Below are 25,842 nucleotides of genomic sequence, written 5' to 3'. Positions count from 1 at the left end.
GTGCAAACACGTCCCTCCTTTTGTAAAATTGAGCATGACCAGGATAACGATTCTACTGCAAGTCAGGAAACAGATGCAGCAATTCTCTATTATTTAGTGTTACTAGAAGTAATCTATAAACTGCTATAATTTTTTTCGCTCGGTCGCCATGATATTTATTCCCGTGTCCCGGAGGTACGGCCATCCCAGATGCCGCCTGTGCTGGATGCGTTTTGCTCAGCACCGGAATCCGCCTTTCCAATTCAACACGCGGCGGGTTTATCGCGCGGCCAGCGCCCCTTCCCTCAGCGGCGGCCCGGGAGCGGCTCCGCGGCCGGGCGGGGTCGGGCCCCGGTGACCGATCCGGGCGCGTCCCGGCGCGGGAGGAGCCGCCGCGGGGCCTCTCCGGGCCGCCGTAGCGCCGGGAGCGGCGCGCGGGGGCTGCCGGGACGGGGCGTGTGAACTTGGGCGCGGCGCGGAAACTCCGGCCGCGAGCGCGCGCGCGGGGCCCGACCGGGGCGGGCGGAGCCGGGGACGGGCCGGGCCGGGCCGGGGCCGCAGGCGGAGCTGGGCTGGGCTGGGCTGGGCCGGCGGGGCCAGCAGCGGGGTCGGCCCGGTGCCCCTCCGGCCAGGTTCGCAGCGCCGCGGGGAGAGCGCCGGGGCCGGGGCCTCCAGGGCTGAATTGCGGGGCGGGAGAGCAGCGGGCTTATGCCGAGTGAAAGGCGTACGGGGACCCTGAGTTTCTTGGTTAGTTTGGTGAGTGTCAACACTCCCGGCAGTAAGAATGAATGGCCTAAAGCTGTGTGGAAACGTCCCGCAGACTTTGGCTAAGGGATGGTTGTGTGTTCAGCTGAAGGGAAGGCTCACGTTTACAGTCCGCGTTGTTTGATAGTTTAAAATTACCAGGAGTAAAAAGCTGAGAATCAGCGTTTCAAACCGGGCGTCAGTTAACCTGGCTTTAAGTCTTACAAGTTGTCAGCCAAGATAAGTAGTAGTACGTTGTTCTTGGCCTTTTTGTTTTGTAATGTTTTGTGAGGTGCAGTGAAAGGTGAGTCATTGTCGCTCGTGTTCTGCTGTCAAAAGTTTAGTTTAAAGGATTCTGGGATGTCTCCTTTGGAGTGGTGAGATGAGCGCCGAAATGAATCCTTTAGGTCCACACTGCCAGCCTGCCCCTGCAGGTTTGATTCTGGTTTGTGTATCCCCATCTACTGGTGAGAAATGCGTCCTTCACATACCCAGGGCTTCCTGGCAGGCAGCTGTGAACTGTGGAGATAAAAGCTTCATTTTAGTCTCCTCGTTCCATAGAGGGGGTGGCTTTGTGGAAAGGAAATCACGTATTTCCTGCAGGAATTAAAGTAAGCAAAAGCTCGGAGTGTCTGCTGTTTTCGCTCGTGTGTGCAGCTGAACGGTACTGACTGTTTAACTCTCCACAGTAACGTTGTAGTTACCAAGAAAACTTCAGCCATACCATTTAAAATTGTCATTTTGAATTGTTCGGTTGCCTGGTTTATTTTCTTATTTTATATATTCTCACTTACTTATTTCTGCCACAACAGGTGCAGCCATGCAAGAAAGCATACGTTTTGCATCATCAGGAGATGACATTAAAATATGGGATTCCTCATCTTTCACTGTGGTGGAGCAGTTCAACCCACACACACCCTCACATCCAGTCAGTTCCCTCTGCTGGGCCAGCAACAGTATCCTTTACAGCTTCAGCCGTATTTCTGTGGGTGTTCTGCAAAATTCCAGTGGTTTGTTTCTTTCCTTTTTTAACTGAAGTGTTTGTAAAACACAGGCCCGAGGCATTTTGAAGTCCTGTATAAAATTGGTATGTATTTAAAATTATATTGGTATTGGTGTGTATTTTAAAATTGATATTGGTATGTATTTTCACCAAAGTTTTGTGGTTCCCATTGCTGAAGGGATTTACAGAATCAGGTTTCTCATCTCTGGAGCCAGTACTTTTCTAATGGCTGTAATATGCCTGAATTGTGTGCCAGCTGTAAAGCTTACTCATTTGTTTCTTCAGTAGTTGATTATGATACTCACTTTCAAGACAGTGCTGAATTAACTGATGAGTTTGAGCAAAGCAGTTGCTGGTGTAGTAAAATGCCATACACAGTGTAGTGAGGAAAATTGTGATCAAAGATATTTTTTCTCTGGTTAATGTATGAGCAAAAAAGTTACACCAACTGGAACAGAAATGGATGTTTCAGCCATGGAGCTTGCAGAGAACCTGAAGCACAGATATAATGTATATGCCTACACACTTGTATGTGTTTTGTATATCTACAGACAGTCTGTCTTATATGCTTTCTTCTACCAACTCTCCTGTTTATCTCCCAAACAATGAAACAGTGAAGTACCTCGCTTTATAGACTTGTCAGCTTGTTAGGGATGAAGCATTAGTTCTGGTTCTGCATAGTTCTGTAAAATTATACAAAAGTACCTGAAAATAGTGAAAGTAATAGCAAGTACTACTCTGCCTGCTGGTTCTCTTGTGTTAAATCCAGCCAATTAACCTGTGTTGTTCTTAAGTGAGCAAATACAGTATCACAATGGGCATTGGCCTGAGGACTCAGTGATTACTCAATTTGTTTGGTGCCAGGGCAGATGCAGTCTCCCTGCTCTTATTTCTTATGTTCTTATTACTTTGGGGTACTTGGTTTCATAGAGGTTCTTTTTGAGGTTTTGTTTTTCTTTTCTCAGTACAGAGTGGGAGAAATTGGCAACTGCTCTTTGTACTCTAGAAACTGTATGGTGAAGTAGTTTAACATTTGTCATGACTAGGACCATTCTTTAAATCCATAGTCTGCTAACAGCAACAGACATTCCTTTGAACTAGTGATAAATGGGGCTCTTACTGGGGGTGTGGGGAAACAGAACTGTAGACTGGATAAGCTGCCTTAGGGCTCTTAAATAATACCTGACAGATATTTCTCATCTTTTCTATCAAAGAAGTTGCTGTCTCATGTATTGGCAAATAAGGGCTGTAGTTAATTCAAGAACTTCTTAATGAAACCTTGGAAAATAGCCTTATGTTTCTGTTTCTTCAAGGTCCCTTCAAGGTACAGTGCTTTAGACTGTTTAGCCAATCTGTCTTGTGTTCAATAAGGGAAACTTCCTGTTGCTTTTATTAATCACCAGTATCCTACAATTATGCTCCTTAACTTGTGACAAAGATAGATACCTGGCCACTGCTTCTGCTGCTGGTGATAAAATTGTTGTTTCAAGCTGTAAAAGCAAACCTGTTCCACTCTTTGAAATAGCTGAAGGGGTAAGTATGAGTAACGCTTTTTCCTCATTTTTCCCCTGTTCACTTTGGATCCTGTGTGTGTTACATCTGTTCTGCATATTGGGATCAATTTTATTTTAGTATTGTTAGATTTATGACACATATGTAAAAACATTTCGTTGTGTATTTTTAAACACATATAAAGAGTGGGGGCAATAGTGCTTTTAAAACAGCTCTGTCAGTAAGAAGATAGAGATGCAGTTACATCAGTGTGATAACTTCGAGGCAGTCAGTGGTTCAGATGTGATCTAATGTGTAGGAGATGGAATAGCTCAAGTTTGAACTTCCTTTTCCAGCTTGGGGAGTCAGTATTGTGCATGCCTATGAATTGCACCCTGGAAAACATAAGAGTCTATGTAGGGGTTGTTTTGGTGTGTACATGCGCCAGCTTCTGGAATTGCAAGAAACAAGAGAGTTTATATTGTGTTCAAGGCTTTTTTTCCCCTGTTAAATGGAAGTGTGGCACTTCAAAAAGCTGGACTTAGTTTTAGAAGAGTTTCTTCACATGGTCACTTAAATAGCTTGTTTGTGTTCTAAACCATTCTATTTATTCTCCTTGGATAGCTGTTGTAATGCTAATTTACACTGGGAGCTTTCTGAAAAAGTATTCAAGCCTTGCTTTTAGGGTGCTGAAGCAAACACTTTCAAAGGTGGAGTGTTTGTCCTGAAGATTTCACTAAATGTGTTCTAAAACTAGTGCGATCTTGTGCAATTTTATCATATCAATAATTAGATGGACTTGTTTTTTCTTCACTCAAATCTTGAGAACTTAAAAGTGAATTTTCAACGTGATGGAACTGAATAATAATTTGTCCTCAATGTAGGCCTATCATTAAGATTGACTTTTTTTTTCAAAAAGTGGTACTTCATTGATTATTTTAAAAAGAATCACTTAACTGAGGTTTGCTGCTATAATATTCCCTGTAATGTTTAGGGAATGGGAGGTATGTAACTTAGACAACTTCTTGATTTTCTTCTAAAGAATTTTTTTCCTTAACTTAGGATTTTTTTGAAAAAAAACCTCAGTACCCGAGTAAAATACTTTGACTGCATTTTATGGAGCTATATAAGTTGAAGGGAAAATGCATATTAGAGGAAAAGGTGCCAAAAAATTTGAAATGGGAATGGGGAAATGCGAGTATTTGAAGGTTTATTAATTAATATATTTTAAAGTATCTTAAATGTGTGTCCAAACTGGACTTGATTTGAAATGCCTTTTGATAGGAAGTGGCTGTAGAGTATGAATGGGTCTGTCTAGTCCCACACATAGTAGAACTGTTTGTGCTGATGCAAATGAAAACACACATCAATAAGCTTTGAAGTAGATTTGAATAAATCCCTTAATTATCTTTAGCATACTTTTTTCTTCTTTCCCCATTAGGCAAAACAGACATGTGTGAGCTTGAATTCTAGTTCTTCATATCTCGTCAGTGGAGGCCTTGATAACACAGTTAATATCTGGGATTTGAAGTCCAGAAAGATTTACTGCAGCTTAAAGGTAGGTTTGGCTGAGAAAGAACTGTAACTTCCCACTCACAGGTTTTGCTGCCAACTGTAAAAAATATAATTTCTCCAAGTTTAGTGTCTGTAGGATCAAGGTCACAGATAGGAGCTCACAAACATCTGGGTCTTGTTTGAGTTTGTCTTCTTTACGTGCTGTGAATAGCAAATTTAACAAACATATGTAACTTCATGTTTTCAGAGTAAAATTCTATGATAATATATGTTTAAATTTTCAGAATAGACTTCTTATTTTGCAAATTTTTATGGGTATTGTCTGATGGGGATTTTTTCCAGGACTTGCAAGTAATTGCTGTTTCTGTTACATTGAATGAGAAAACACTCCTGTATTTGTGGAATACTGTAGCAGAACTAATGTTGGGTAAAACTGGGAGATGGTTGTGTTCTAAGGGGTCCAGCATGAATTCTCTAAAACTTTTTTTATGATGCATGAAAAGTAGGATGGCTTAGTATCTTTCCCAGGTGCCTTCAGTAGATGGTTTGCCCTTATTTAGCACCACTGTTTTAAGAGCTATGAAACTTCAGCTTTGATTTGTCCTTTTTTTTTCTTGGACTTTCAGTTACAGTTGAAAATAAGACCTCTAGGTGACCAATACAATACTTTAAATATCTATTCCTAAATTTTGGGTTAGAAGTACTCAATTGTCTTCTGCTATATAGGAATATAGGAGAAAAATATGTTCATTATACACAGTATCATCACTGAAAATGGCTGTACTGGAAAGCTGGTTGATAAATATATGTGCTAATGCTAAAAGTGACAGAAGGGGAAGTTGTCAGTAGCACATCAGGTTAACAGAAAGTATATTCAGACACCATTGGTTTCTGGGAGGCTTTACTTTTAAAATAATGTTCATAACACCTGTGGTAAAGATCTCTGTGGTTGTCTTATTAAAATATTGTCTATAATTATGTGATCATCTTTACTAATTTATTAAAACCACCTAACGCAATCAGAGACTGGTTATGATTGATCTTTGGTATGTTTTGCTGCTGTTTTCTGTGATACTCCATAATAACTCTTAAATCTTTTAAAATGGTCAGAAAAAATCAAGCTGAAGTTTTTTGCAAAAGCATAAATTACGAAGAATGTCTTTAACACTCTCCCTTTAACCTCCCGTTCCCACAGGAGCATAAAGATGAAGTCACCTGTGTTGCATACAATTGGAATGATGGCTATGTCGTTTCTGGATCTTTGAGTGGGGAAATCATCCTACACAGTGTTACCACCAATTTATCAAGTAGTCCCTTTGGTTATGGCAGCAGACAGGTAGGCTATCTGTGTTAAGTTCCTTTCAGGTACTAAGCTTAATTTACAGTCTTTAGAAATTGCAAGTATGTATTAAGAGCTTTTAAGTTTTGGTGTTCTGTTTCATTTTAATTTTTACGAGTGCCCTTAAGGAAAGGAGAAATAATGCACACAGTGGTCTGCTAGCCTTAAATACTAAGTAGCATCAAAATACAAATTTCTTAAGTGCCTTTTTTTTCTATGCAGGTTACAGCAAATTTTACTTGGTAGACACTGGCTCCTCAAGACCAAACTTTTAGATCCTAGAACTGATTAAAGCACAGCTGGCTTTACAAACCAGGATTTCAATTCACTACTCTATGTATATTGTAGCAGAGGATAAACACCATGCAGCCTGGGTTCTAAGGCTATTCAAAGCTATCTGTACAGTAGGGGTGAATACAAGCCTCTATTTGGAAATAAGTTTATTTAATCTGGAGATTAAATTTGCACAGCTGCTCGAAGAGAAAAATAATGAGGTTTTATCTTACCTACTTAGGTGTTTGGTTAGTATTTGGGGGAAATATTTTGAAGGAGGATTGTGCATGAGGCAAACACAAAGCATATGTACTACTTAGGAACCTCGAATTGCCACTCCAATTCCTTTCTGCAGACTCAAAAGATATTAAAAGAATTAGTGGGTATCAGAAGGGGAATTCTCTTGATATAAGAGCATTTGCAGTAGTAAATGAGCTGTGTTGTCTCACTTGAAATTCCAGTGTGTGCGCTTACTGAGAATCGTCTTGTCTCATGGATAGCTGTATGTTTGAGTTCTAAGCACACTTTACTTTTATACTGAATCATTTTTACAGAGGTAGGAGCTGCCTAGGGGGTGCAGAACTGTTGCTTTGGTCCTAAACCTGACCTTTAATGTTGCAAGGAATGCTGAAGTTGTGACTTATTCCTTTTCTGTTACTGCAACAGCTTTTTCAGTCTTAGGTTGCAGATAGTGTCAAATTAAATTATTCTCCTGTCTCGCACAAACAGTATAACACAGTGAAAAATCTCCTACAATCTCTCAGCATCTCGGGAATTATGGTATACTTTCTGATGAAAAATCTCTGTTAAATTCAAACTATCTCTGCTCCTAGGTGCTGCAGTGGCTTTGATCCATTGCCAATCTCATACTTATATGAAGGAAAATTGTACTTCATACTTGGTTTGATCTTAAAAATCCATCTATATAGTCAGGTCATTTTTCTGATTTGATTGTTACGGTCTTATGAAGAATGTGGATGTGAGGCAGGAGCTGCAGGGAGGTGTGATGCCTTGAGAGGCTGCCTGGAAGAGAGGCTAGACAGTGTTAAAGGAATAAAGTAGGTATTTATTAAAAAGGCCTTCAAAGGATACACCTTGGGCAGTACAAGAGCCTGGCTGTGGCTCCACCCAAGATGAACACCTGGTCACGAGTTTCCACACTTCTATAAGTTTTGGTCCATTTGCATATTGGGATTAATTGTCCAATTACAGCTTCAGGTTGTGAAGTCCCATCCTCCCAGTTTGCTCCCCTCAATTTGCTGTTATTTGTCCGTTTTGGGCTTGAAGCTGTAATGGTGTCCTTGGTTCTCGGGCTGGAAAAGGATTGCTTTGTGAAGAGAACTTGCTAGTGCTTTATATGAAGTTCAGAGTTACACACCAATGCAGTACAGAATCTAGAAAATACAAAAGCTAAAACTTTAGGGCATCAGATCCATGGCTGGATTATGCAGCTGAGGTGAATGTCCGGAGTGCTATGCTGCTAGTTAATTGGAAAATGAAGAAATTCTTGTGAGGATGATTTGCATGAACTTGTTTAATATATTCAATTCCTTCCATCAAAAAGTGATTAGGAGTAAGAGATGTGCTGTGAATAACTATTTTGTCAGATGAAATCAAGAAGTCCGCTGCAAAGCTGAGTGACCTTTAGGATGGATAAAGCTATTTGATGTGTTAAAGTAATTGCAAACAAAGAGCTCCCGTTCACATTCTAAAGGGTCTATAACATTTTCTTAGGGAGGGCAGTTATTTGATTATAGCTTTAATTTAAAATAGAATTGAGCTATGATTTTGTAATGAGTTCGCTAGTTGGATGTCCCATATTCCCAGCTTGTCTTTGATCCTAAAAATGTTCTTTACTTTTATGTGGAGAAATGGCTTTATTATTGTTTTGGGTTTTAATTGGAGAATTGATTCTGCCGTGAAGCAAATATCTGAAGACTTTTGTAATTCTGTTAAATTTAAAAAGCCTTTACTTGATTTATAGCTTAGGGGTTGGCTTTCCTTAAGAGTAAACTTGAACAGATAAACAGTGTATTATACTGTTTGATCCTGGTGCTAGTTTTCTGACTTAGGAAGGGTCACCACTCCATAGTAACTTTTTTTAGAAGTGAGGAATGTGAAGTCTAACTAACCTTATAAATTTTAGCTTGTCTCTGTTTGATTCAGCGTGATGGAATGTAGTTTCTGTGCCAGTTAATTTCTCATGTTGTGTAGATTTTACAAGTAGTAGAATAGCCCAAGGCTGCATTGCTTTCTCTGACTTAAAGCAAAATTCTTTTCATTGGAGCATTGGCCTATATTCTCTTAATTGAATTTCATTTAGAACACCTTTGTGTTTTATTAGAATTGAGTTCTTGCAGAGTTGTTTGCAGATCCCATAATTTGTCTTTGCAATTGGCATTCATTTAGGCTACCAGATTCTTATCTACTTGCTGTTGTGAGGATAAATTAAGATTTGTTTCAAAATATAATGTTTGTTCAAGTCTTCACTGCCTGGTGCAATTCTCCTAGCAACAGGATTTAGTTTAGCTGTTTGAACAGCTGGCTGATTTATAAAGGCGTGTGATGGATTCTGGCCACTCCATATAGTGGAAAATTTGTCAGCTTTTAAAGCTAAAAGTGGGGAGCAGTGGTAATATGGCGTATGTGAAAGAAAATGGAGAACTTGCCCAGATCTCTGAGATTAAAAGGATAAAGGAGAAGAGAAAATGGCTGACTTGGTAGGATGGCAAGGGAGGTTTGAGAAGAGCTAGAAGAGAGTAATATTGGTGGGCAGAAGGACAGGAGGGAGAAAATGAAACACAGGCAGATGCCAGGGCAGTAAGGAGGAGGTATTTGGAAGTGAAAAATTGAAAGAACTATGAGGGCCAGGAATATTTCCCATGTAGATCTGTTAAAGCTGTTACTCCTAAATCTCTCAGTATTTTTTTCAATGTAAACAGAACAGTGATGATAAAATTGTGACCAGTAGAGAACCATATTAACGATGAAGAGTTGTACTCGTTCCTATTTGAATATTCAGTTGAAGGTGCCACCTCTTTAAAGCAGGTTGAAGCAATTTGGCTTCCAGCAAGACACACAATACAAGTGCTGGAAGAATATGAAGCAACACATATCTCTGTTAAAGTGAAGTTAAACACAGAAATAGGATGAAGGCCAGTATAATGCATTGCGATGTGGTCTATGCCAGACTAAAACAATAGCTTTTTGAGAGCATTTTCAGGAAAATAAAAGAGAACTCATTGGACTGGACTTGAATTAAGTACTTGATTCAGTGCTTTTGGAGAAAATACTAGATAGGATGAGTAAGAAACTCATATGAATAAATAAAACAAATATTTTCTTTCATTATCTATCTCGTTTACTACTTTCAGTAGCACTTACGGTAGTAGAAGTAAGGTCAGCAAAACTGGGGAAGGGCCTGGAGCACAGGCCTTGTGAGGAGCAGCTGAGGGAGTTGGGGTAGTTCAGCCTGGAGAAAAGGAGTCATAGGGGAACTTATTGCTCTCTACAACCACTTGAAAAATAGGTGCTGACAAGGTGGGGGGTTGGTCACTTCTCACAGGTAAGCAATAGGAGCAATAGGAGAAGAGAAAATGGCCTCAAGTTGCACCAGTTTAGATTGGATATTTGGACAAAACTCTTCTCTGGAAGGGTAGGGAGGCATTGAAACAGGCTGCCCAGGGAAGTGATGGAATCATCATCCCTGAAAGCATTCAAAAAACACATAGGTGTGGCATTTAGAGACATGGTTTAGTGGTGAACATGGCAGTGCTGGGCTAAGACTTGGAGTTGATGACCTTTGAGATTTTTTCCAGCCTTATTAATTGTGTTATTCTAGGTAGAGCTATGATGAAACCCAGTGAGAAGGCATTTGCCCTTATGAGAGGATTGTGTCAGTATGAAAAAAATGTTTGAAACTACAGACTCAGGAATAACTATGACAGGAAAATCAAGATACCAGATTTAGGGGACTCTTTTAGAGTAGGATTTCAAAATTTCCAAGGGAAAGAAGGAATTGGATTTCTTAGTATAAAATGACAATGACCAAAACAGACACAAAAAAAATGTAATCTAGGATATTTCGAGGTGAGTATTTACAGTATAAAATGGATGAAATGTTACCGCCATTGCAAAGACAGTAGCAATGTATTTTGAGGATCATAAAAGATTTTAGTTGTCCGTATTCAAGAACGATTCATACTGGGAGAGTTGCAGAAATACTGATGGTACTGAAAAAACAGTCCTGGGGGACTCTTACATTTTTATAACAATATGAAGCCTGAAGGAAGATGAGCTTGTTGTTCTTTAAAACATGGGTTAACAGTGCTGGTAGGAAACTATTTAAGTGTAAGGGCATTATGGTCACAGGAGCAAATAGGTGCAGATGGGTCATAAGTGAAATTAATCAGGAAATTGAGTATTGTAGTATTATAGAAGTGAGCTTCTGAAACATCCTCTGAAGTATTGTGGTGGAAACAAAATATCTTTCCTGAAAGGCAAGTTAAGTTCCTGGGTTACCTGGTTCTCGGATAGCAAGGCTCTGTGTGATAAACTACACGTTGTCTTCTTCTGTGGTCTTAGTCCACAGGTTGAAGTCTGTTCTGCAGGACTTACACACTTGCTTAATTCTGGAGTCTGTGTCTTATCAAATTGGCTGATACCCAAGTAACTCTAGTCAGTGAAGGGGAATTAAGTTTAACATTCTTGGCAGAAGACTAGTTGCTGAAATAATGTACCTTTTCACTCCTTTAATTTTAGATGTAATGTGGGGTTTTTTTGTATGAAGCCATGATATTTGCTGAAAATTTTCTGGAAGTTTCATTTTTCTTCTCCATAATTTTGCTGATCAGCTCATATGGTACCCCATAATAGTAAAAAAAAAGTTTCCCCTTCAATACCAAAAATGGCATTGTAATGCAAAATTATTGTTTCTGGTTTTACTATTTATATTTCAGAGTTGAAGCCTTTGTAGATAACTTTAATTTTGTATTCCTAATCTGTTTGTGTCTTTAATAAATAGTTTAATATCATGTTTAATATTGGTATTAAAATTCATTTTTATGTCTGTTTTACAGCCTATTCGACACTTGAAATATTCATCCTTTAAGAAATCTTTGCTGGGCACTGTTTCTGACAGTGGAAATGTAACTCTCTGGGATGTAAATAGCCAGAACCCATATCATAATTTTGAAAATACTCATAAAGCACCAGCCTCAGAAATCTGCTTTTCTCCAGTCAATAAGCTGCTGCTTGTAACTGTAGGTTTGGATAAAAGAATTATTCTCTATGACACTTTAAGTAAAAAGTGAGTATATGAAAGACCTTTTGATTTTAGAAGATTCTTTGTTTAGGTTTTATAAACTGAAGAAAACATGCCTAATTATGACATAAATTATTTCATTCAATCCCCATGCAGAATGATTGAATTGGTTGGTATATTGCTGCTGGAGAACCTGTCCCATTTTGCTTTCTAAGTTAACAAATAAACAGTTGAAAAACCCCAAGGCACGTGGGAACTAACTGAAGTCCAGTTTATGGGCGATGTTCTCCAGTGCTTGTGTATGGGCTTTTCTTGTTGAGAGAGAGCAGTTAACTTCTGTGAGGGGCAGTACAGACTGTGGGGACCTTCAGCCACCTGAGCTTAGCTTGCCTGCTTTTCTAGATAAGATAAAAGATGTAACTGTGGTGCCCAGAGCTGCTGAGGTAGGGGAGAATGTTGGATGAAAAAGCAGGAAGGACGGGACATGAGTGATGAGACTTTGTAGTAAGGGGATAGGATGGCAAGTGATTTTGTGGGACATTGGTTTTAACATGAGCGTAGTGCTTTTACTCCAGGTAAATAAAAACAGGAGTCTGTTTGCATGTTGGAAGGATGTTGTAGAAGGATGCAAACGAAGACCTGAAGTTTTTCCCAGAGCTGTGGAAGGGTAGAGTTGATGGGCTTGGGAAGCTAGAGGATGAGAGAATGTATGTAGTATGATTGCTGCTGCATATGATGATACCAGTAAATAACATTGAAGTTTGCTATTTAGAAGGCATGTGATCCTGTCCTCGTGAATTCTTTTGGGGCATATGCAGTTTTTTTTTGTTAAGAATAAATGCTTAGTGTAAGCCTAATCTACTGTTTCTTAAAATAGTTGACTGAATTTACTTGACACTGGAGAAGTTGAACTACTGACTTATAGCTGAATTATAAAAGTTTATATATATATATATATATATATATATATATTTATTTAGATTTTCTGTGTTGAAAAGGTCAACTTGTGAATTCTACAAGATTCATTCTGTCCTTTCTCATATTTGAAGGTTACTGACAACAATTGTAGCTGATTTTCCTCTGACCACAGTAGACTTCATGCCTGATGGTACTACTTTGGCTATAGGATCTTCTCGAGGAAAGATCTGCCAGTATGACTTAAGACAACTGACATCACCAGTGAAAGCAGTTACTGCCCACAAAGGCTGTGTGAAATGCATACGTCTTCAGTTCAGTAGTACTTTTTCCAAGGTATTTTTATTGTTCAGTATGCAAATTAATGAAAGCAAAGCATAAGTAAGTTCTAGAAGACGTTAATATTCACTGTCTAAGCATTACAGATTCAAATCAAATTGGATCACACCAACATAGGAATTATAAACTGCTTAGTCTTAACTGCTGTTTTAACCATTTTTAGTGTGGAATTTCCCCCACTCCTGGCCTCAGTATAAAAATAAGTGGAACTTACAGTCTTCTAGGTTTTCTGGTGTGGATATGCTGCCTTTGTAGATCAGTTTGTGGCACCTGCAGTTATTTGTAGGCAGCAGAAAGGTCTGTAATGGCCCTTCTGCTTAAGGAGAAGACACAGGGCTGCTCATCTGAAGATATTTTGTATGTCCTATATATAGACTTATGCTAGCACATATAAACAATAAAGAAGTTAATTAAATAATAGAGAAGACTTAAGAGGTTCTTCCAAGACTTAATTAGGCTCTACTATATCCAGAAACCCTATGCTCCAGTTAGTGGACACTGAGAGAACCTTTGAAATGGATTCTTTACTGCTCTGAGACTTTCCTTCTCCTCTAGCATGCTTGCCACTAGTGGTTAACTATTCCTGTAAAACTTGGAGTCCCTAATAATGTAATCTCTTTTTTCTGCTATATCTAAACCTGGGATCAAAATTGACTCATGCAGGGTCACTCCGCTGTTAAATTGTTGCTATCCTTGTGCAGGTATCTATATGATAATACAGATGTTTCTCATGCTCTTTGAAGTTACATGAAGATACTTTTTTTAATATTTATAAAGGCGTATCTCCTAGGCAACCTTTGCAATTTGAAGTGAATTTTTTTACTGTTTTTAAAAATGAAAGTATATTGTCTTGTATTTTTACTTCTGGCTGAAGGAATAATAACTTCTCTTAATTGGTTCTATTTTTTCTTCAGTCTAACCTCACAGGTTCTTCAAATAAACCTGTGTCCAAAAGAGTAGAAGTCAAAGCTGGTAGTAATCGTGGAGGAATTCAAAATACTGGCATCAAAAACATTGCCTCTCAAACATCAGCAACAGTTTCCTCTCATCCTACATTGACAAATGAGAATAAAGGAGAGATTTTTCAGGAGAAAACAGGTAATGTTGTTGTGTTCCTACTGTTACAGTAGTTGCCATAATGCGGAAAATGGAAGCAATGTTTTGTTTTTCGACCATTACAGTGTGAAAATTTCACTGAGGGATGGCATTTGTTAGGAAGTACTTGTGTGTATGTGCATATACATCCTTTCCCTCCCCACTGCGTAACATGTGCTATGAGACTGCAGGAGGTAAATTGGGTCCTACTGTAAGCTTAAGACACATGAAGTCTTAAAATTGTGGTGGTACTGTAGGACTGTCTCTTGCATTCTGACTTCTTGCAGTTTATGTGCATAATGTAGTTTCTGATGCAGTGTCTGAATGGAATGCAGAGCTAAAGGTTTGTAATTCTCTTAACAAACAGGAGTAACAGACCTCATCCAAAAAAACCCCAAAAAAACTAAAACACCACCAAGGAAAAACACAGGGAAAGAAAAAAAAGGGACAGCCTAGTCCAGAAACCCAAGTGACAACTGAACTGTATTTTTGTGAGAGACATGATTCCAGTATCACATGGTAGGAAAGATGTTAAATATAGCTGCAAATGTGATTAGTTGTATGACTGTACTTGCTATCTATGCCTCTGAAATTAACAAGTTCTTTGTAAGAATTCTTAGCGTTCCAAAACTGCCACTGCATGAAATGTGCTCTTAAAGTTTTATTTAATTCAAGAGTTCTGAAAATATCAAATCAGTAACACTGCTAGCTTGATTCTTGAAAAAAATCCTCAGTCCATTTTAATGTAACAGCACTTTCCCCCTCCTGTTTAAATTAAGGAGAAATACATTTAGTAACAGTAATTGGGCAATAAGCCACTGCAGTCTGTAAGGATGTGTATTAATGGAGGTGCTGCTAATCGACATTACTTAAAGGTGTGGAAAATTTTATTTTGGTTAAAACTTACAATTTATTACCTTTATTTGAAGATGTAATGGCTGTTAGCCCTCAAAGAGGACCATGTTAAATAAATAAATAAATAAATTAATGTTTTAAGAGAGTAAAGGCTTACCAAGCAAAACAGCTGTCCTTAACCTGAGTGTTCACTTTAAAAGTAAAGACCTATGAGTACTCCAGAAGATACAGTCTTAAAGATTAAAAATGGGAATGGATAAGATACCACAGACTTCATTTGTTGTCTGGAATTTCTTCTAGAACCTGTTCATTGGATTTGACTTTGGAGAAATAAGGAGCATTGAGTAAAGTAATCTGATATCATATTTAAACAAAATTGAGACTTTCTGTCACAGATATTTTTAAGATACAAAAGTATAAATGAAGTCAGAATGTGATGAGAAACTTGGATGTACTTTGAGCTGGCTTCCCATGAACTCCCATTTAGCAATTGTTCTCTGCTTTAGGTACCTTACTACATTTAGATTACTGGGAATGAGTAAAAGTACATGAGATATTTTGGCCCAATTTTACGTTACACTTTTTTCACATAGATCCTCTAAATTCTGACACACAGGTTGAGTTGACTTCTGATTTGGCTCAATATACCAAGTATTTACTTAACTAGCAAGTGCAATTCTATGTTGGTGTCACAATTGAGGAGTGAAAAATGTAATATATTAATACATTTAAATGTGAAATCATAAACATGACTCAAGTTCCACTTCATGTAAATACTTGGCCATAATTAATTGTAGTCACCCACACAGTCATATTTGGACCACTTCAATAAGTAATCCCACATAGAGAAGTACTTACAGGTTTTATGAACATTTTGTGAAAATATGAAAGTTATTTTGGTGTTTATCTGAGCAGCTCAATTCACTTTCTAAAAACTCTGTAGTTTGAATCATTCCTGGGGATTTTTTTTTTTTTTTTACTTAAGATATGCTTCCATTCTTCAGACAACTGTCCTTGTTACCATGCATATAAAAGCTAAGTTTTTTCTGCTCTGGATTGGGTCAGGGATGGGACTTGAGGGTAGAGTGAGGAAAGGTCTAGGAACAAGTTTGGTTGGGGTTTTTTTGTCTGCAATTGTAACTCCAATTTGCTTTTCTAGTATTAGAATAATATAAATGGATTTTCTAATATTAGAAATAAGCAGAGAATACTAACACTAGGTAAGTTTTAAAAAAGGTGTTTCATATAATGTGCCTTGGAATGCTTAATGGCAACCACAGTACAGCAAATTTTTCTTCTTGCAGAACAAATTCAAACTTTTATCATCTGAACGTGGTTACCTTATTAGCAGAAGGTGCAATCACTAGTTTTCACTTCACCTGATCCAGCATAAAATTGCTGCACCCATCATATAGATTTCTCTGAACATGGGTGGGTTCTCCCATTTTACAGCCCTCCCCTTGAGCTTTTAGTCGTAATCATCTTTGTTGACAACCCAAAGGAGGAAGTTAAAATTGACCCTGTAACTGGCATCTGCAGACGGTTCCGAAGTGCTTACTGGGCTTCCCAAGTGTCATGCTTGGTGTGAGATTGTTTAGCCATAATGTATGTTATTTTTGGAAAAGGTCAATTACTAACTGAATTATATTGTCCTTTGAAGGTTTTCCCCATAGTTCCGGCTTGGATGTCATTCCATCTAAAGAAACAGATCATGGGAAAAGTGCTGAATTAAATAATTTTGATGATTTGGGTCGAAGTAGTTTAGGAGATGTGTTTTCTCCAGTCAGAGATGGTAAGTTACTAATACTGGAATTTATAAAGCACCATCTGTCTGTATGTAGTGTGACAAAATGTCATTTGTGTCTTACTGACTGCTGTACTTACTTGGTATTTTAATTTGTCTTTGATTATGAACTTGATGCAGTGGTACAAATAAACATTTCATTTGTCTGTGTTCTGCTATTTTGTAGATATTATTGCAAATAAAGTGGCTGAAGATCCTCAAGGAAATGGTAAGCATATGCCAGTGATAGACCTTTGGAGGTCAGTGGTAGTTCTCACATGCTGATTTTGTCCTACCCATTGAAAACAAACAAAAGACCAAAGCAGACACTGAAGCAACTTTTCTGGAAATTGTCTGATACATTGAGAGACACAACATGGTGACAGGAAGTCAAGAGTATGGTCCTAAAGTGATTGGTTGTTTTTTTTTTTTTTTTTTTTTTTTTTTTTTTTTTTTTTTTTTTTTTTTTTTTTCCCTTTATATGATTTATGGTGATATACAGAGGCTTTTCATGTTTTACTACTTTTATAAGGATGGGGGCACCATAAGTTGGATGGAAGGATGTAGTTTTCGTGGAGTACATTTTTTAATGACTTCTTTTGTAAATAGTTTTGTATGATTGTGCAGGCATTTTAACTCTGGGGTAGATTTGGCACATGTGTTTATTGACCTGTGTGTGTGTTTATTGACCTGTGTGTTTTATCTTTTGCTTTTCTTTTTAGGCCTGGATTTGCAGTCTTACCCATTTGGTTTGGATTTTCTCCCACAGCCAACCATTGCCTTTCCAGTAAAAAGAAACCCAGTGGGCAGTAGCGCTCAAGGGGCACAGTCTAGTCCATTACGTGCACTTGTGGGATCTCCAATTAAAGAAGAAGAGGAACATCCAGAGGCTGACTCTAAGAAAATAAGTCTTGGAAAACAAGAATCGATAGATGTCTTAAAGCAGGTATTCCTGTTATGAGTGGTCTTTTTAGAATCTTGACAAAATATTTACTGCTTGAAGAAAAAAATCCTGAATAATGCTCCATCGGATGTTATTTTGCAGCTCTGTTCACATACTAAGACAAATCTGTAAAATGTAGTGTGATTTAGGTGAATTTGCCTTCAGCAGTGGAAGATAAATGTATGTTTGTCTTAAATAAGATCAGGTTACATAAGTTCCTGTGAAACAAAACAGGTAGCCAGAGGAGTATTTTAATTTTTCTAGAAAATCAAGAAGGATTACTAGACGGTTGCACCAGTACGTTTGATTGTTGTTTCTTAGGTCAATTCCACCCTCTTCTTTCCCTGTTCTGTCTCCCTCTTTTTCTTGAGATATCTGTGATATGCCTCTGCATAGAGCTTAGCTACTTTTGTGTTGCTCTTGAGAAGTCTGAGTTTGCTAGGAGTGATACAATGTAGTCACAACATTCTTGATATGAAAATTAGAGGCCTCCGCCTTTTGCACTTTCTTCTGTGTACCCACTTGAGGCAATTTGGAATGTTTTAGCAATCAATTTTTCAGATATCTTGCTAGGAAATGGAAAGTATGTATTTCTGAGCAGATGCCTAAAAGCAAAAAATGTTTGCAAGTGCATTTTGGAAAACTTAGAAAAAAAATTGCACTCTCTGAGTGCAATTAGACAATTTTAACAAGTAGATTTCATTTTTAAAATTAAAAAAAAATATTTTTGTCATCAGGTTTCAAAATCAAGCTTATCAAGCATAGAACCTATAACTTTAAGTTCTCCACCATCATCTACTCCTGATGCAAATGAGAAACTAATGAAGAATATTCAGGCCCATCCTGCACATGATCTACCAGTAAATGGTACTACCTTAATGAGTAAGTTGATAATTTTGGCCCAGTTCTAGGTGTGGTTGATTGTAAACTGATGTGAAATCTGATAAAATGGACTTAGCATTAAAAAAGAACATCTGATTTTGATTCTTTAAATTGAGCCATCCCTCCTAGAATGTCTCTAGTTGCCTTTGAAAAGACTTATTCTAAATCTGTTTTTTTCTTTTACCAAGCAATATTTGAGGTAAAATTAATTAAATAATTACTTTTTAAAAAGTATCAGTGTAATGCAGTATATGAAGAGTTTTTATTTGTCTTAAGGGTTCTCAGTATTTTATTTTCAATTGTAAAGGTTCAAAGATAACATCACCTGTCACTGCTGGAGTTGCAAGTTCGTTGTCAGAAAAAATAGTAGAAACCATTGGGAGTAGCAGACCAAATGCACCTCTGACAGCAATTCAAATAAACTTCATTCAGAATATGATACAAGAAACAATGGATGACTTCAGGTACTGGTATTCCTGCAGAGTGTTGTTGTTTTCAATGACATGTTTTCTTAATGAGGTGTTTCAGCATCTGCTCAAACAAATTTTCTCTTTGGATTAAAAAATTTCACTATTTATAGCTCTATTTTTGAAAAACTAGGTATGAAACTTAGTTTTTAAGAGCTCCCATGACTAATTAGACTGATGCCTCCAAGGGCTGTTGGTGTATGACTTTGCTGGCGTTTCCTGGATGAGTGAACGTTTCTCCAGTGGTAAATTTAGTCTGCATAGTGGGATCTCTACTTTTTTCCTGAAGCATTGCACTGATTTCTTTCCCTCCTCTCTCATCTCCCTATCCCAGCAGGAGGAATTTCAAGTTGACAGTCAGGAGAGTTTGACATAGCCAGTTGACTTGTGTTGGCTTTGAGTTTTGTTACTTGGCACATGTAGGGTGAAACAGAGTGTGTGACTTTCTGCTGGTGGAGCATTGAAATAGCGTCTGTGCTGTAAGTGATGGTCAGTGTCAGCTTACTTTGTGGATATCTAACCAACATTCCAATTGTCTTGAAAGAAGTCAAATTAGTACTGGTCTGTTTAGAGTGGAGTTTGAAGAAGGTGAAGAAGTTAAGGAAATCTTATATTGGGGGTCACTTCCCAACCCATGTTTAAGATGATGTACATTGAATGGAGATAATGAAGAATTGCTGGTCAGGGAAATGCTGTTGTCTTGATGACAAAAAGCAAAAATAGCTTAGTAGGTCTGTGTAGTTTGGCTGTTCTGTATCTACCAACAGAAAAAATATATCAAATGTTATTTAATGTCTTTACATAAATATAGTATAGTAAAACTCCCCTGGGATTTTTTGGCAATAAACACACATTTGATGAAAACCTGTAATTGATGTAACTTTAAATGCAGTCTATGTATTGCAGATGTGTTTTCTTTAAAGTCTGTGTTTGGGAACCCCAGAGTTAGAAGTTATGCTTTCCAGTGTATTACTTCCAGTACCTGAGATCTGGAGCCTTAAATATTCTGTTTCTCCTCTGACCTATACTTTTTGGAGTGGCTGGAAGATTCTGCTGGCTCTTTTCCTGGTTGTAAGTTGCAGATACATTTAAGCATCACAAAAGATTGTTAGTATTGGACTCAGTAAGAGGGAAGGGAACTACTCTAAGCTTTTCAATGATCTAACTACCTTTCAGCTGGAATCTGAGGGAAAGGATTTTTACCTTCCTTGCCTGAAATTCATTCCCCTTCAAGTAATGAGGGGAAAAACCACAGACCTTCAGGAAAGAACTGGGAATAATACATAATTCATTTGGTTCCAAAAAGATGTTTGCTTCCTAATCCCCCTGTCTTTGGGAGATAACCTACGTCTTTGGATTTACAGGATGCTAGCTGCCATCTATACACTCAAAGGAGTGTATCAAGCTGCCACTTGATACACTCAAAGGAGATTGTCTCCAGTAGGAGTTCTGTAGCACAGTAATCTGTGGAAAGAGGACGTGGAGATTCCTTTGGGTTTGCTGTATATTTGAGGAAAGGAGAATGAAGTAATATCTCTGTGTGTCCATTTACGAAACACTTTACTTTATCAGGCCAGTGGTACCCAAAGCACAATACTCAGTCTCAGACAACTGCACTGTTTAGGAAGAACTTGTGGCCTTGTCTGCTTTTCTGTGAGCTGTTCTAGTTCTTCCTCAGCTCTTGGAACTGTTGTATTAATGTCATCATCAGAGGCTATTTTCAAGCGTGTTTTTTTTGTAGTGGTGAATGGTGGTCCATGAATTAACAAATACATGTCCACTTTGCAGACAACACTGCCATTGCTTTTTATGTAGATTAACCTGAATTATTCCATGGGTTTGAGAATAATGTATCACTTACCACAGTTGATGTTTTGGGCCCTTTAAGAGTGTTGAAAGTCATGTACTGGAAGTCATGTTCTTCAGGTACAGATAAGTGTCTGTCTCTGCAGTGCTTGTGAAAATTAGCTTTGAGTGGTAAAAATGAGAGGAGCTTATAGCTTGCAACTGAAAAAGTCTTGATATCACCATGTATATATTTGTGTTTCTAAACTGAAAAGTCCTACATCTTCTTATGTGCTGAAAAAAGTGGTACTTGTGAAAATCAATGTATGATTATGAAAATACAAAAATATTCCAAAATAAGCTGTAGAGGATTATGTTTCATGGTCTAAGGGTTTCTAGACGTTGTATGAGAGTGAAGGTGAGGAATTGTGGAGTTTTGGATGCTGAGTGTACGAGAGAGACTGCTTTCTAAATAAGTCTAAGCATTGTCATTTTGCAATTCTTCCCCCAGAGAAGCATGCCATCGAGATATTGTGAATTTGCAAGTGGAGATGATCAAGCAATTCCATATGCAGTTGGTATGTACAAGGACCATGATGGGAAATGTATTCAGTTTTCAATTTTGGTAATACCGAGGCATGCCATCTTCTCTCAAAAGTGAAAATCTATTTTGTTTATTAAAATCAAGAAAGGGAGATTTCCTGTGAAGGAGGGGGAAAGTATGAATGGGAATCCGTGAAATTGTTTTTTCTTTGATTAATAAAGTGAACCTAGGAGTTGAGTAGGTATGAATTGCAGGAGTCCAGGAAATTGAAGTTCAGGAAAATGAAAAAATACGAATTTCAGGTATTTCAGGAGTTACAAATAAATTCAGCTGGTCCTTTGGAAAGGGCCAAAGGCTGGGGTAAGGAGAAGATAGTTGGAATTCAGAGAGAAAGCTTCACTGTAGATACTGTATGCATACTGAACTGTTCTGCATTCTTTAGCTTCACCTTTTTATGAATCTTTGTTCTTTTGATCTGCGTTAAAAAGACCTTGTCTGGGTTCTGAGCATTTTAATCAGCATTACTAGATTCTCATCCTGAAGAACTGCAAAATATCCTTTGATAAAATATTCACTAATGTATTAATGATCAAAATACTGTATGTCAGCATAAAAGGGAAAACCTTACTTTTCTTATAAAAAGTTTTTAAAAAGAGAATTATCTACATTATTTCATTTTTAAAAGAAATATGAAAGCAAATAGGATAAAACTGGAATTATTAACTTTATTACTACTGATTGGGACTTTTTTTTTTCTGTAGAACGAAATGCACGCTTTACTTGAAAGATACTCTGTAAATGAAAGCTTAGTAGCTGAAATTGAGAGACTTCGAGAGGAAAACAAAAGACTGAGGACTCACTTCTGAAAGGTTTTTACATTGCTAATTTTATTAGCATGGACTCGCTACAGGTGGTGTGTTGTCTCTGGCAGATCATCTGTCATCACTGAAGTATTGTTTGAAGACCTGTTGCTATTTTGAACATTAATCTATTCTTCTGAATAACTGCTGTAAGATACTATGTGTAATTATAAAATTCGTAGCCGATAGGCATTGTATAAAGAACATTTGCATCCTCTTGCTGACGACCTTGCAATGCAACCTTCTAACAGAAAAACTCAAAGGACAAGTATGGTATTGGAGTTTTAGCAATAGGTAAAGTGCCTTTTCATAAACAAAATCAAACCAGGACAGATGCTTTTACTGTAAGAACTTTTTTATACATACCTACTTTTCTATCTGCTTCTTTATTCTGCTGCTGTCAGAAACAATCACTACAGCTTGCCTTTCAGATACTTTTCTTGAAGAAAAAGGGGAGCAAAAGCTCTTCTTTTGCACAACATGGAGTCTTGTTTACAAAGAGCTGGAAAGTACAGTAGTCAGTTAAATTTATTTAGCTGGCAACTCTTCTGTCCTGAGTAAAACTAGAGGTTGAAAATATACCCAAATTCGGTGCCACAGTCTCTTATTGAATTCACAAGTTTGTTGTTGCAAATGCTACATCAACCGCACAATGAGATTTTTTTGTTAATACTTTGGCTGTGAATCTAGAATTCTTTTTATTTACATGTATTTGAATATTGTCATAGCTTGTCGGATTTGAATGCAACTTTATTTGTCAAAATGTAAATATATTAATAATATAGCCATTAGTAGTGCAGCAATATGTAATTGAAGTCTTTCAGTCTGACTCAAGCACCTTTTCTGCCCAACCTCCCTTTCCATTGGTAGTGAACAACACTGAATATTGAGCAGTTGTGTTGCAGTGTTGAGTCATGTTGGTTTAGCATTATTGTGGCCTTTTTCAGATAGCTGCATACCAAATCTATTATCTTGTATTATTAATAATCATTAGAGATCATTACTTCAGTAGCATAATAATATCATACTGTATGTACTGTATGAAACATTTCCGAAATGAAGCTCAGTAGGAATTCCTGAATATTGAAGTGCATGGCATATTTGACTTGGCCTTTATTTTGCCAAGAAGAAGAAATTAAAGCTTCAATTTTAAACTACTTTAGAAATCAAATGAAAATTTGAAATTGAGTTAAAAATTTCTCTGAAAGACTTCTTCTACAGGTGCTTCTTGCTGTTAAAGTTTTTCTGGAGCCTTCTTAATTTTCCCTCTAATATTGCTTGTTTCTTTTCACAAATTCAAAACTCAAGGAAAGCCCGAAGAACAGGCAGATTAATTATTGACAACATCTAGTGTTTAAACCCATAACACTCTGCTACTAAATGAGTAGATAAGTAAATGAAAGCCATAATATATAGTGTAACTTATTTTTATATGTTGCAAAACTAAAGAAAAACTCCAAACATGTCTATAACTTTTACTTACCTTTAACTTTTTTTTTAAAAAGAGACTTCCTTTTTTTGATGAAAAACAGTCTTGTAGCAAAATGAGGGTGTTCAAGTAGCCTTTAGTATTAGGGAAATTACTTTAAATGTCTGAAGTTCTACTGCTTTTATAAACTTTTAAAAATATTTCTCTATCACATATAACTTCATATTGAAAGGAAGCAAGGAAAGTTGGTGTTCTTTTACTAACTTAAAACACAGTGTAGAGCTTGACACAAAGACCGCACAGTTCATGAAGACAGTAACAGTTGAGGATAGCAAAAATATCTTAGCATCCTTCTATGTATGCTTTCCAGTGTTGATGAAGTAACCTTTCACACTTCCATCTCTTGAGTTGTTCAAGTGCTCTTGCTGGTGTACCTGGATGACAGCAGGGAATTCGACCATTATCTTGGGTATTTTGCTTATAGGTAATTCATTTCCCTCACTCTGAACTGTATAACATTTTTAATTCCCAAATGGAGGTGACGATAACGAGAGCGATTAAAAGGATTTTTAGGGCTTTTGTCCATATCTCAGGATTACTGTAGCGCAAGTGGCTGCACATGGGGTGTGGAGACCCACGCTGCCTATCATAAGGGTATGTCTCGCCTTGTAGGCTCTCTGATTTGTATGTTAAAATAAAGCTTGTTTTCACCTTTTCACCTTGTGCTGACCTTATTAAAGAGAATAATCTGTGTTGTAATTGTTATGTCTCATCAGGCACCATCTACCTGAAATTTTGGAGTAATCTCTCTTCTGCTGCTGTGGCTTTGTGTAGACCATCCAATCATTTCCACAGAAATGTTCATAATACCTCATGCTCTTGGAGTAAAAGGACAGATGAGCAGTTCCTCCTTCCAGCTTGAAAACTGACAGTCATGCCAGAGAGATCATGTTCATAGCTAGAAATCATGTTCAAGCAGATATTTTGGGCAGGGGCATCTTTTCTGCTTAGCTCATGGTGAATTGGACATCCTGCATCTTCATGTTAAACTTACACATGTTTAATTTTTTAAATTCCCTTCTCTCATGCAAATACAGACTTCCTGTGATGAGAAGTTTATTTGCAGTTTCCAGGTATGTAAGGCTTGAAAACCGATTTTGACTAATGGATTTATTATCATAAAAATGCAAAATACCAGCACGTTCTTACTTTCTGGCAGCAGTCCACCAGTGCTTGATACACACATCATACTCTTCATAAGGAAAAGGATGAATTTGGAAGTTGCACATTGTCTCTCCTGCACAAGGAACATGGCATACTAGAAGAAAAAACATGCTTTACAGACTGCATTGCTCAACTGTACAGTTCCTTGCCAGCAGATACCCTAGATACTAAAACTGAAGATGCAAAATCGTTGTAGATTATTGGTTTATAAAGGTAACAGATCTTAAGGCTGACAGGTGCTGTGTCTGTGCTTCCCCACCAGTGCACTTGTGCCTGTATGTCATTACTGGTGCCTGTCAAGAGCTGCACCTTCTGGCCAGTCTGAGTAGAGCCATTTTCACATCATCTCAAGCCATGCATCTGGTGATGCTGATGAACAAATTCTCAGCTGTGGAAACAGTCTTGTACTTTTCCTTAAGCATCCTGTGCCAGGCACTGGCAAAGATAAGTTACAAGGCCAGAGGGACAAGAGCAACAAATTCTGAGGTGTTTTCAGGATTAACTGTGAAATTAACTGTGATTCTGGATGCCTCTCTAGCTAAGGAAATACAGATAGTACCTGTGCACTTCACATTTTCATATTTGTCTGGCACAGCTGTAGGACAGGGAAACTTAACAGTGGAATCATACTCAACTATTTAAAAAGTCATGGAAAGTACATCTCTTTTTAGCTGATTTTTGGCAGCCAAAATGGATACATTCGTGGGACTGAGAGCCACAGTCCTTCATCTGTTCAGATGTGGACAATGTCATACCTAGTATGCTGTCTACAGCACAGTTCCTAATAACACTTTTTGTTACATAGCCACTTCTACTAAAGCTAGGGGTGTATATGAGATGTTTCCATTTTTTTTTTGTGTGTGTGGAAAGCTGTTGTAGAGTTAGAATGCATATCTAATGCTTTCAAAATAAACTTTTGATGCAGTGCATATATAATAAACTGGTATATTAAGAGCATCTCTGAGATCACGGGGGGGTGATGACCCAAAAAAACCTATTCTTGGTCCAGAAGGCACTTGATTTTGAGAGCAAGTTAAGAATCCACTCTATCAGCAGAAACCTGGATATAAACAGCAGCTGATTAAAAATGAAGGAAAGAGAAGTGTAGACTGCT

At 37.7% G+C, this 25,842-nt stretch overlaps 1 protein-coding gene across 4 annotated transcripts; it reads left to right on the top strand.

Moving 5' to 3' along the window:
* The first annotated feature begins 547 nt into the window (after positions 1-547).
* On the top strand, positions 548-24,222 carry NEDD1 (NEDD1 gamma-tubulin ring complex targeting factor). Of its 4 annotated transcripts, none has more exons than XM_083858873.1 (15): positions 548-611; positions 1,536-1,679; positions 3,165-3,259; positions 4,659-4,775; positions 5,928-6,068; positions 11,423-11,652; positions 12,657-12,858; positions 13,776-13,959; positions 16,472-16,603; positions 16,782-16,823; positions 17,317-17,540; positions 18,275-18,419; positions 18,727-18,883; positions 21,183-21,249; positions 21,977-24,222. In XM_083858873.1, the coding sequence occupies exons 2-15, from the start codon at positions 1,544-1,546 to the stop codon at positions 22,079-22,081; spliced, it is 1,977 nt and encodes a 658-aa protein (XP_083714999.1). In that variant the 5' UTR covers positions 548-611; positions 1,536-1,543; the 3' UTR covers positions 22,082-24,222. The 4 variants fall into 4 exon arrangements, with proteins under 4 accessions (XP_083714999.1, XP_083715001.1, XP_083714998.1 ...); XM_083858875.1 differs by lacking the exon at positions 548-611 and adding an exon at positions 666-735 and having other exon boundaries at positions 18,275-18,404; XM_083858872.1 differs by lacking the exon at positions 548-611 and adding an exon at positions 666-735.
* The last annotated feature ends 1,620 nt before the right edge of the window (positions 24,223-25,842 follow it).

This window comes from Zosterops lateralis (genome assembly GCF_965231275.1).
Source record: "Zosterops lateralis genome assembly, chromosome: 4".
Classification (NCBI taxonomy): domain Eukaryota; kingdom Metazoa; phylum Chordata; class Aves; order Passeriformes; family Zosteropidae; genus Zosterops; species Zosterops lateralis.
Note: the sequence above shows the minus strand (reverse complement) of the source record. Positions and strands in the feature narration are given on the sequence as shown.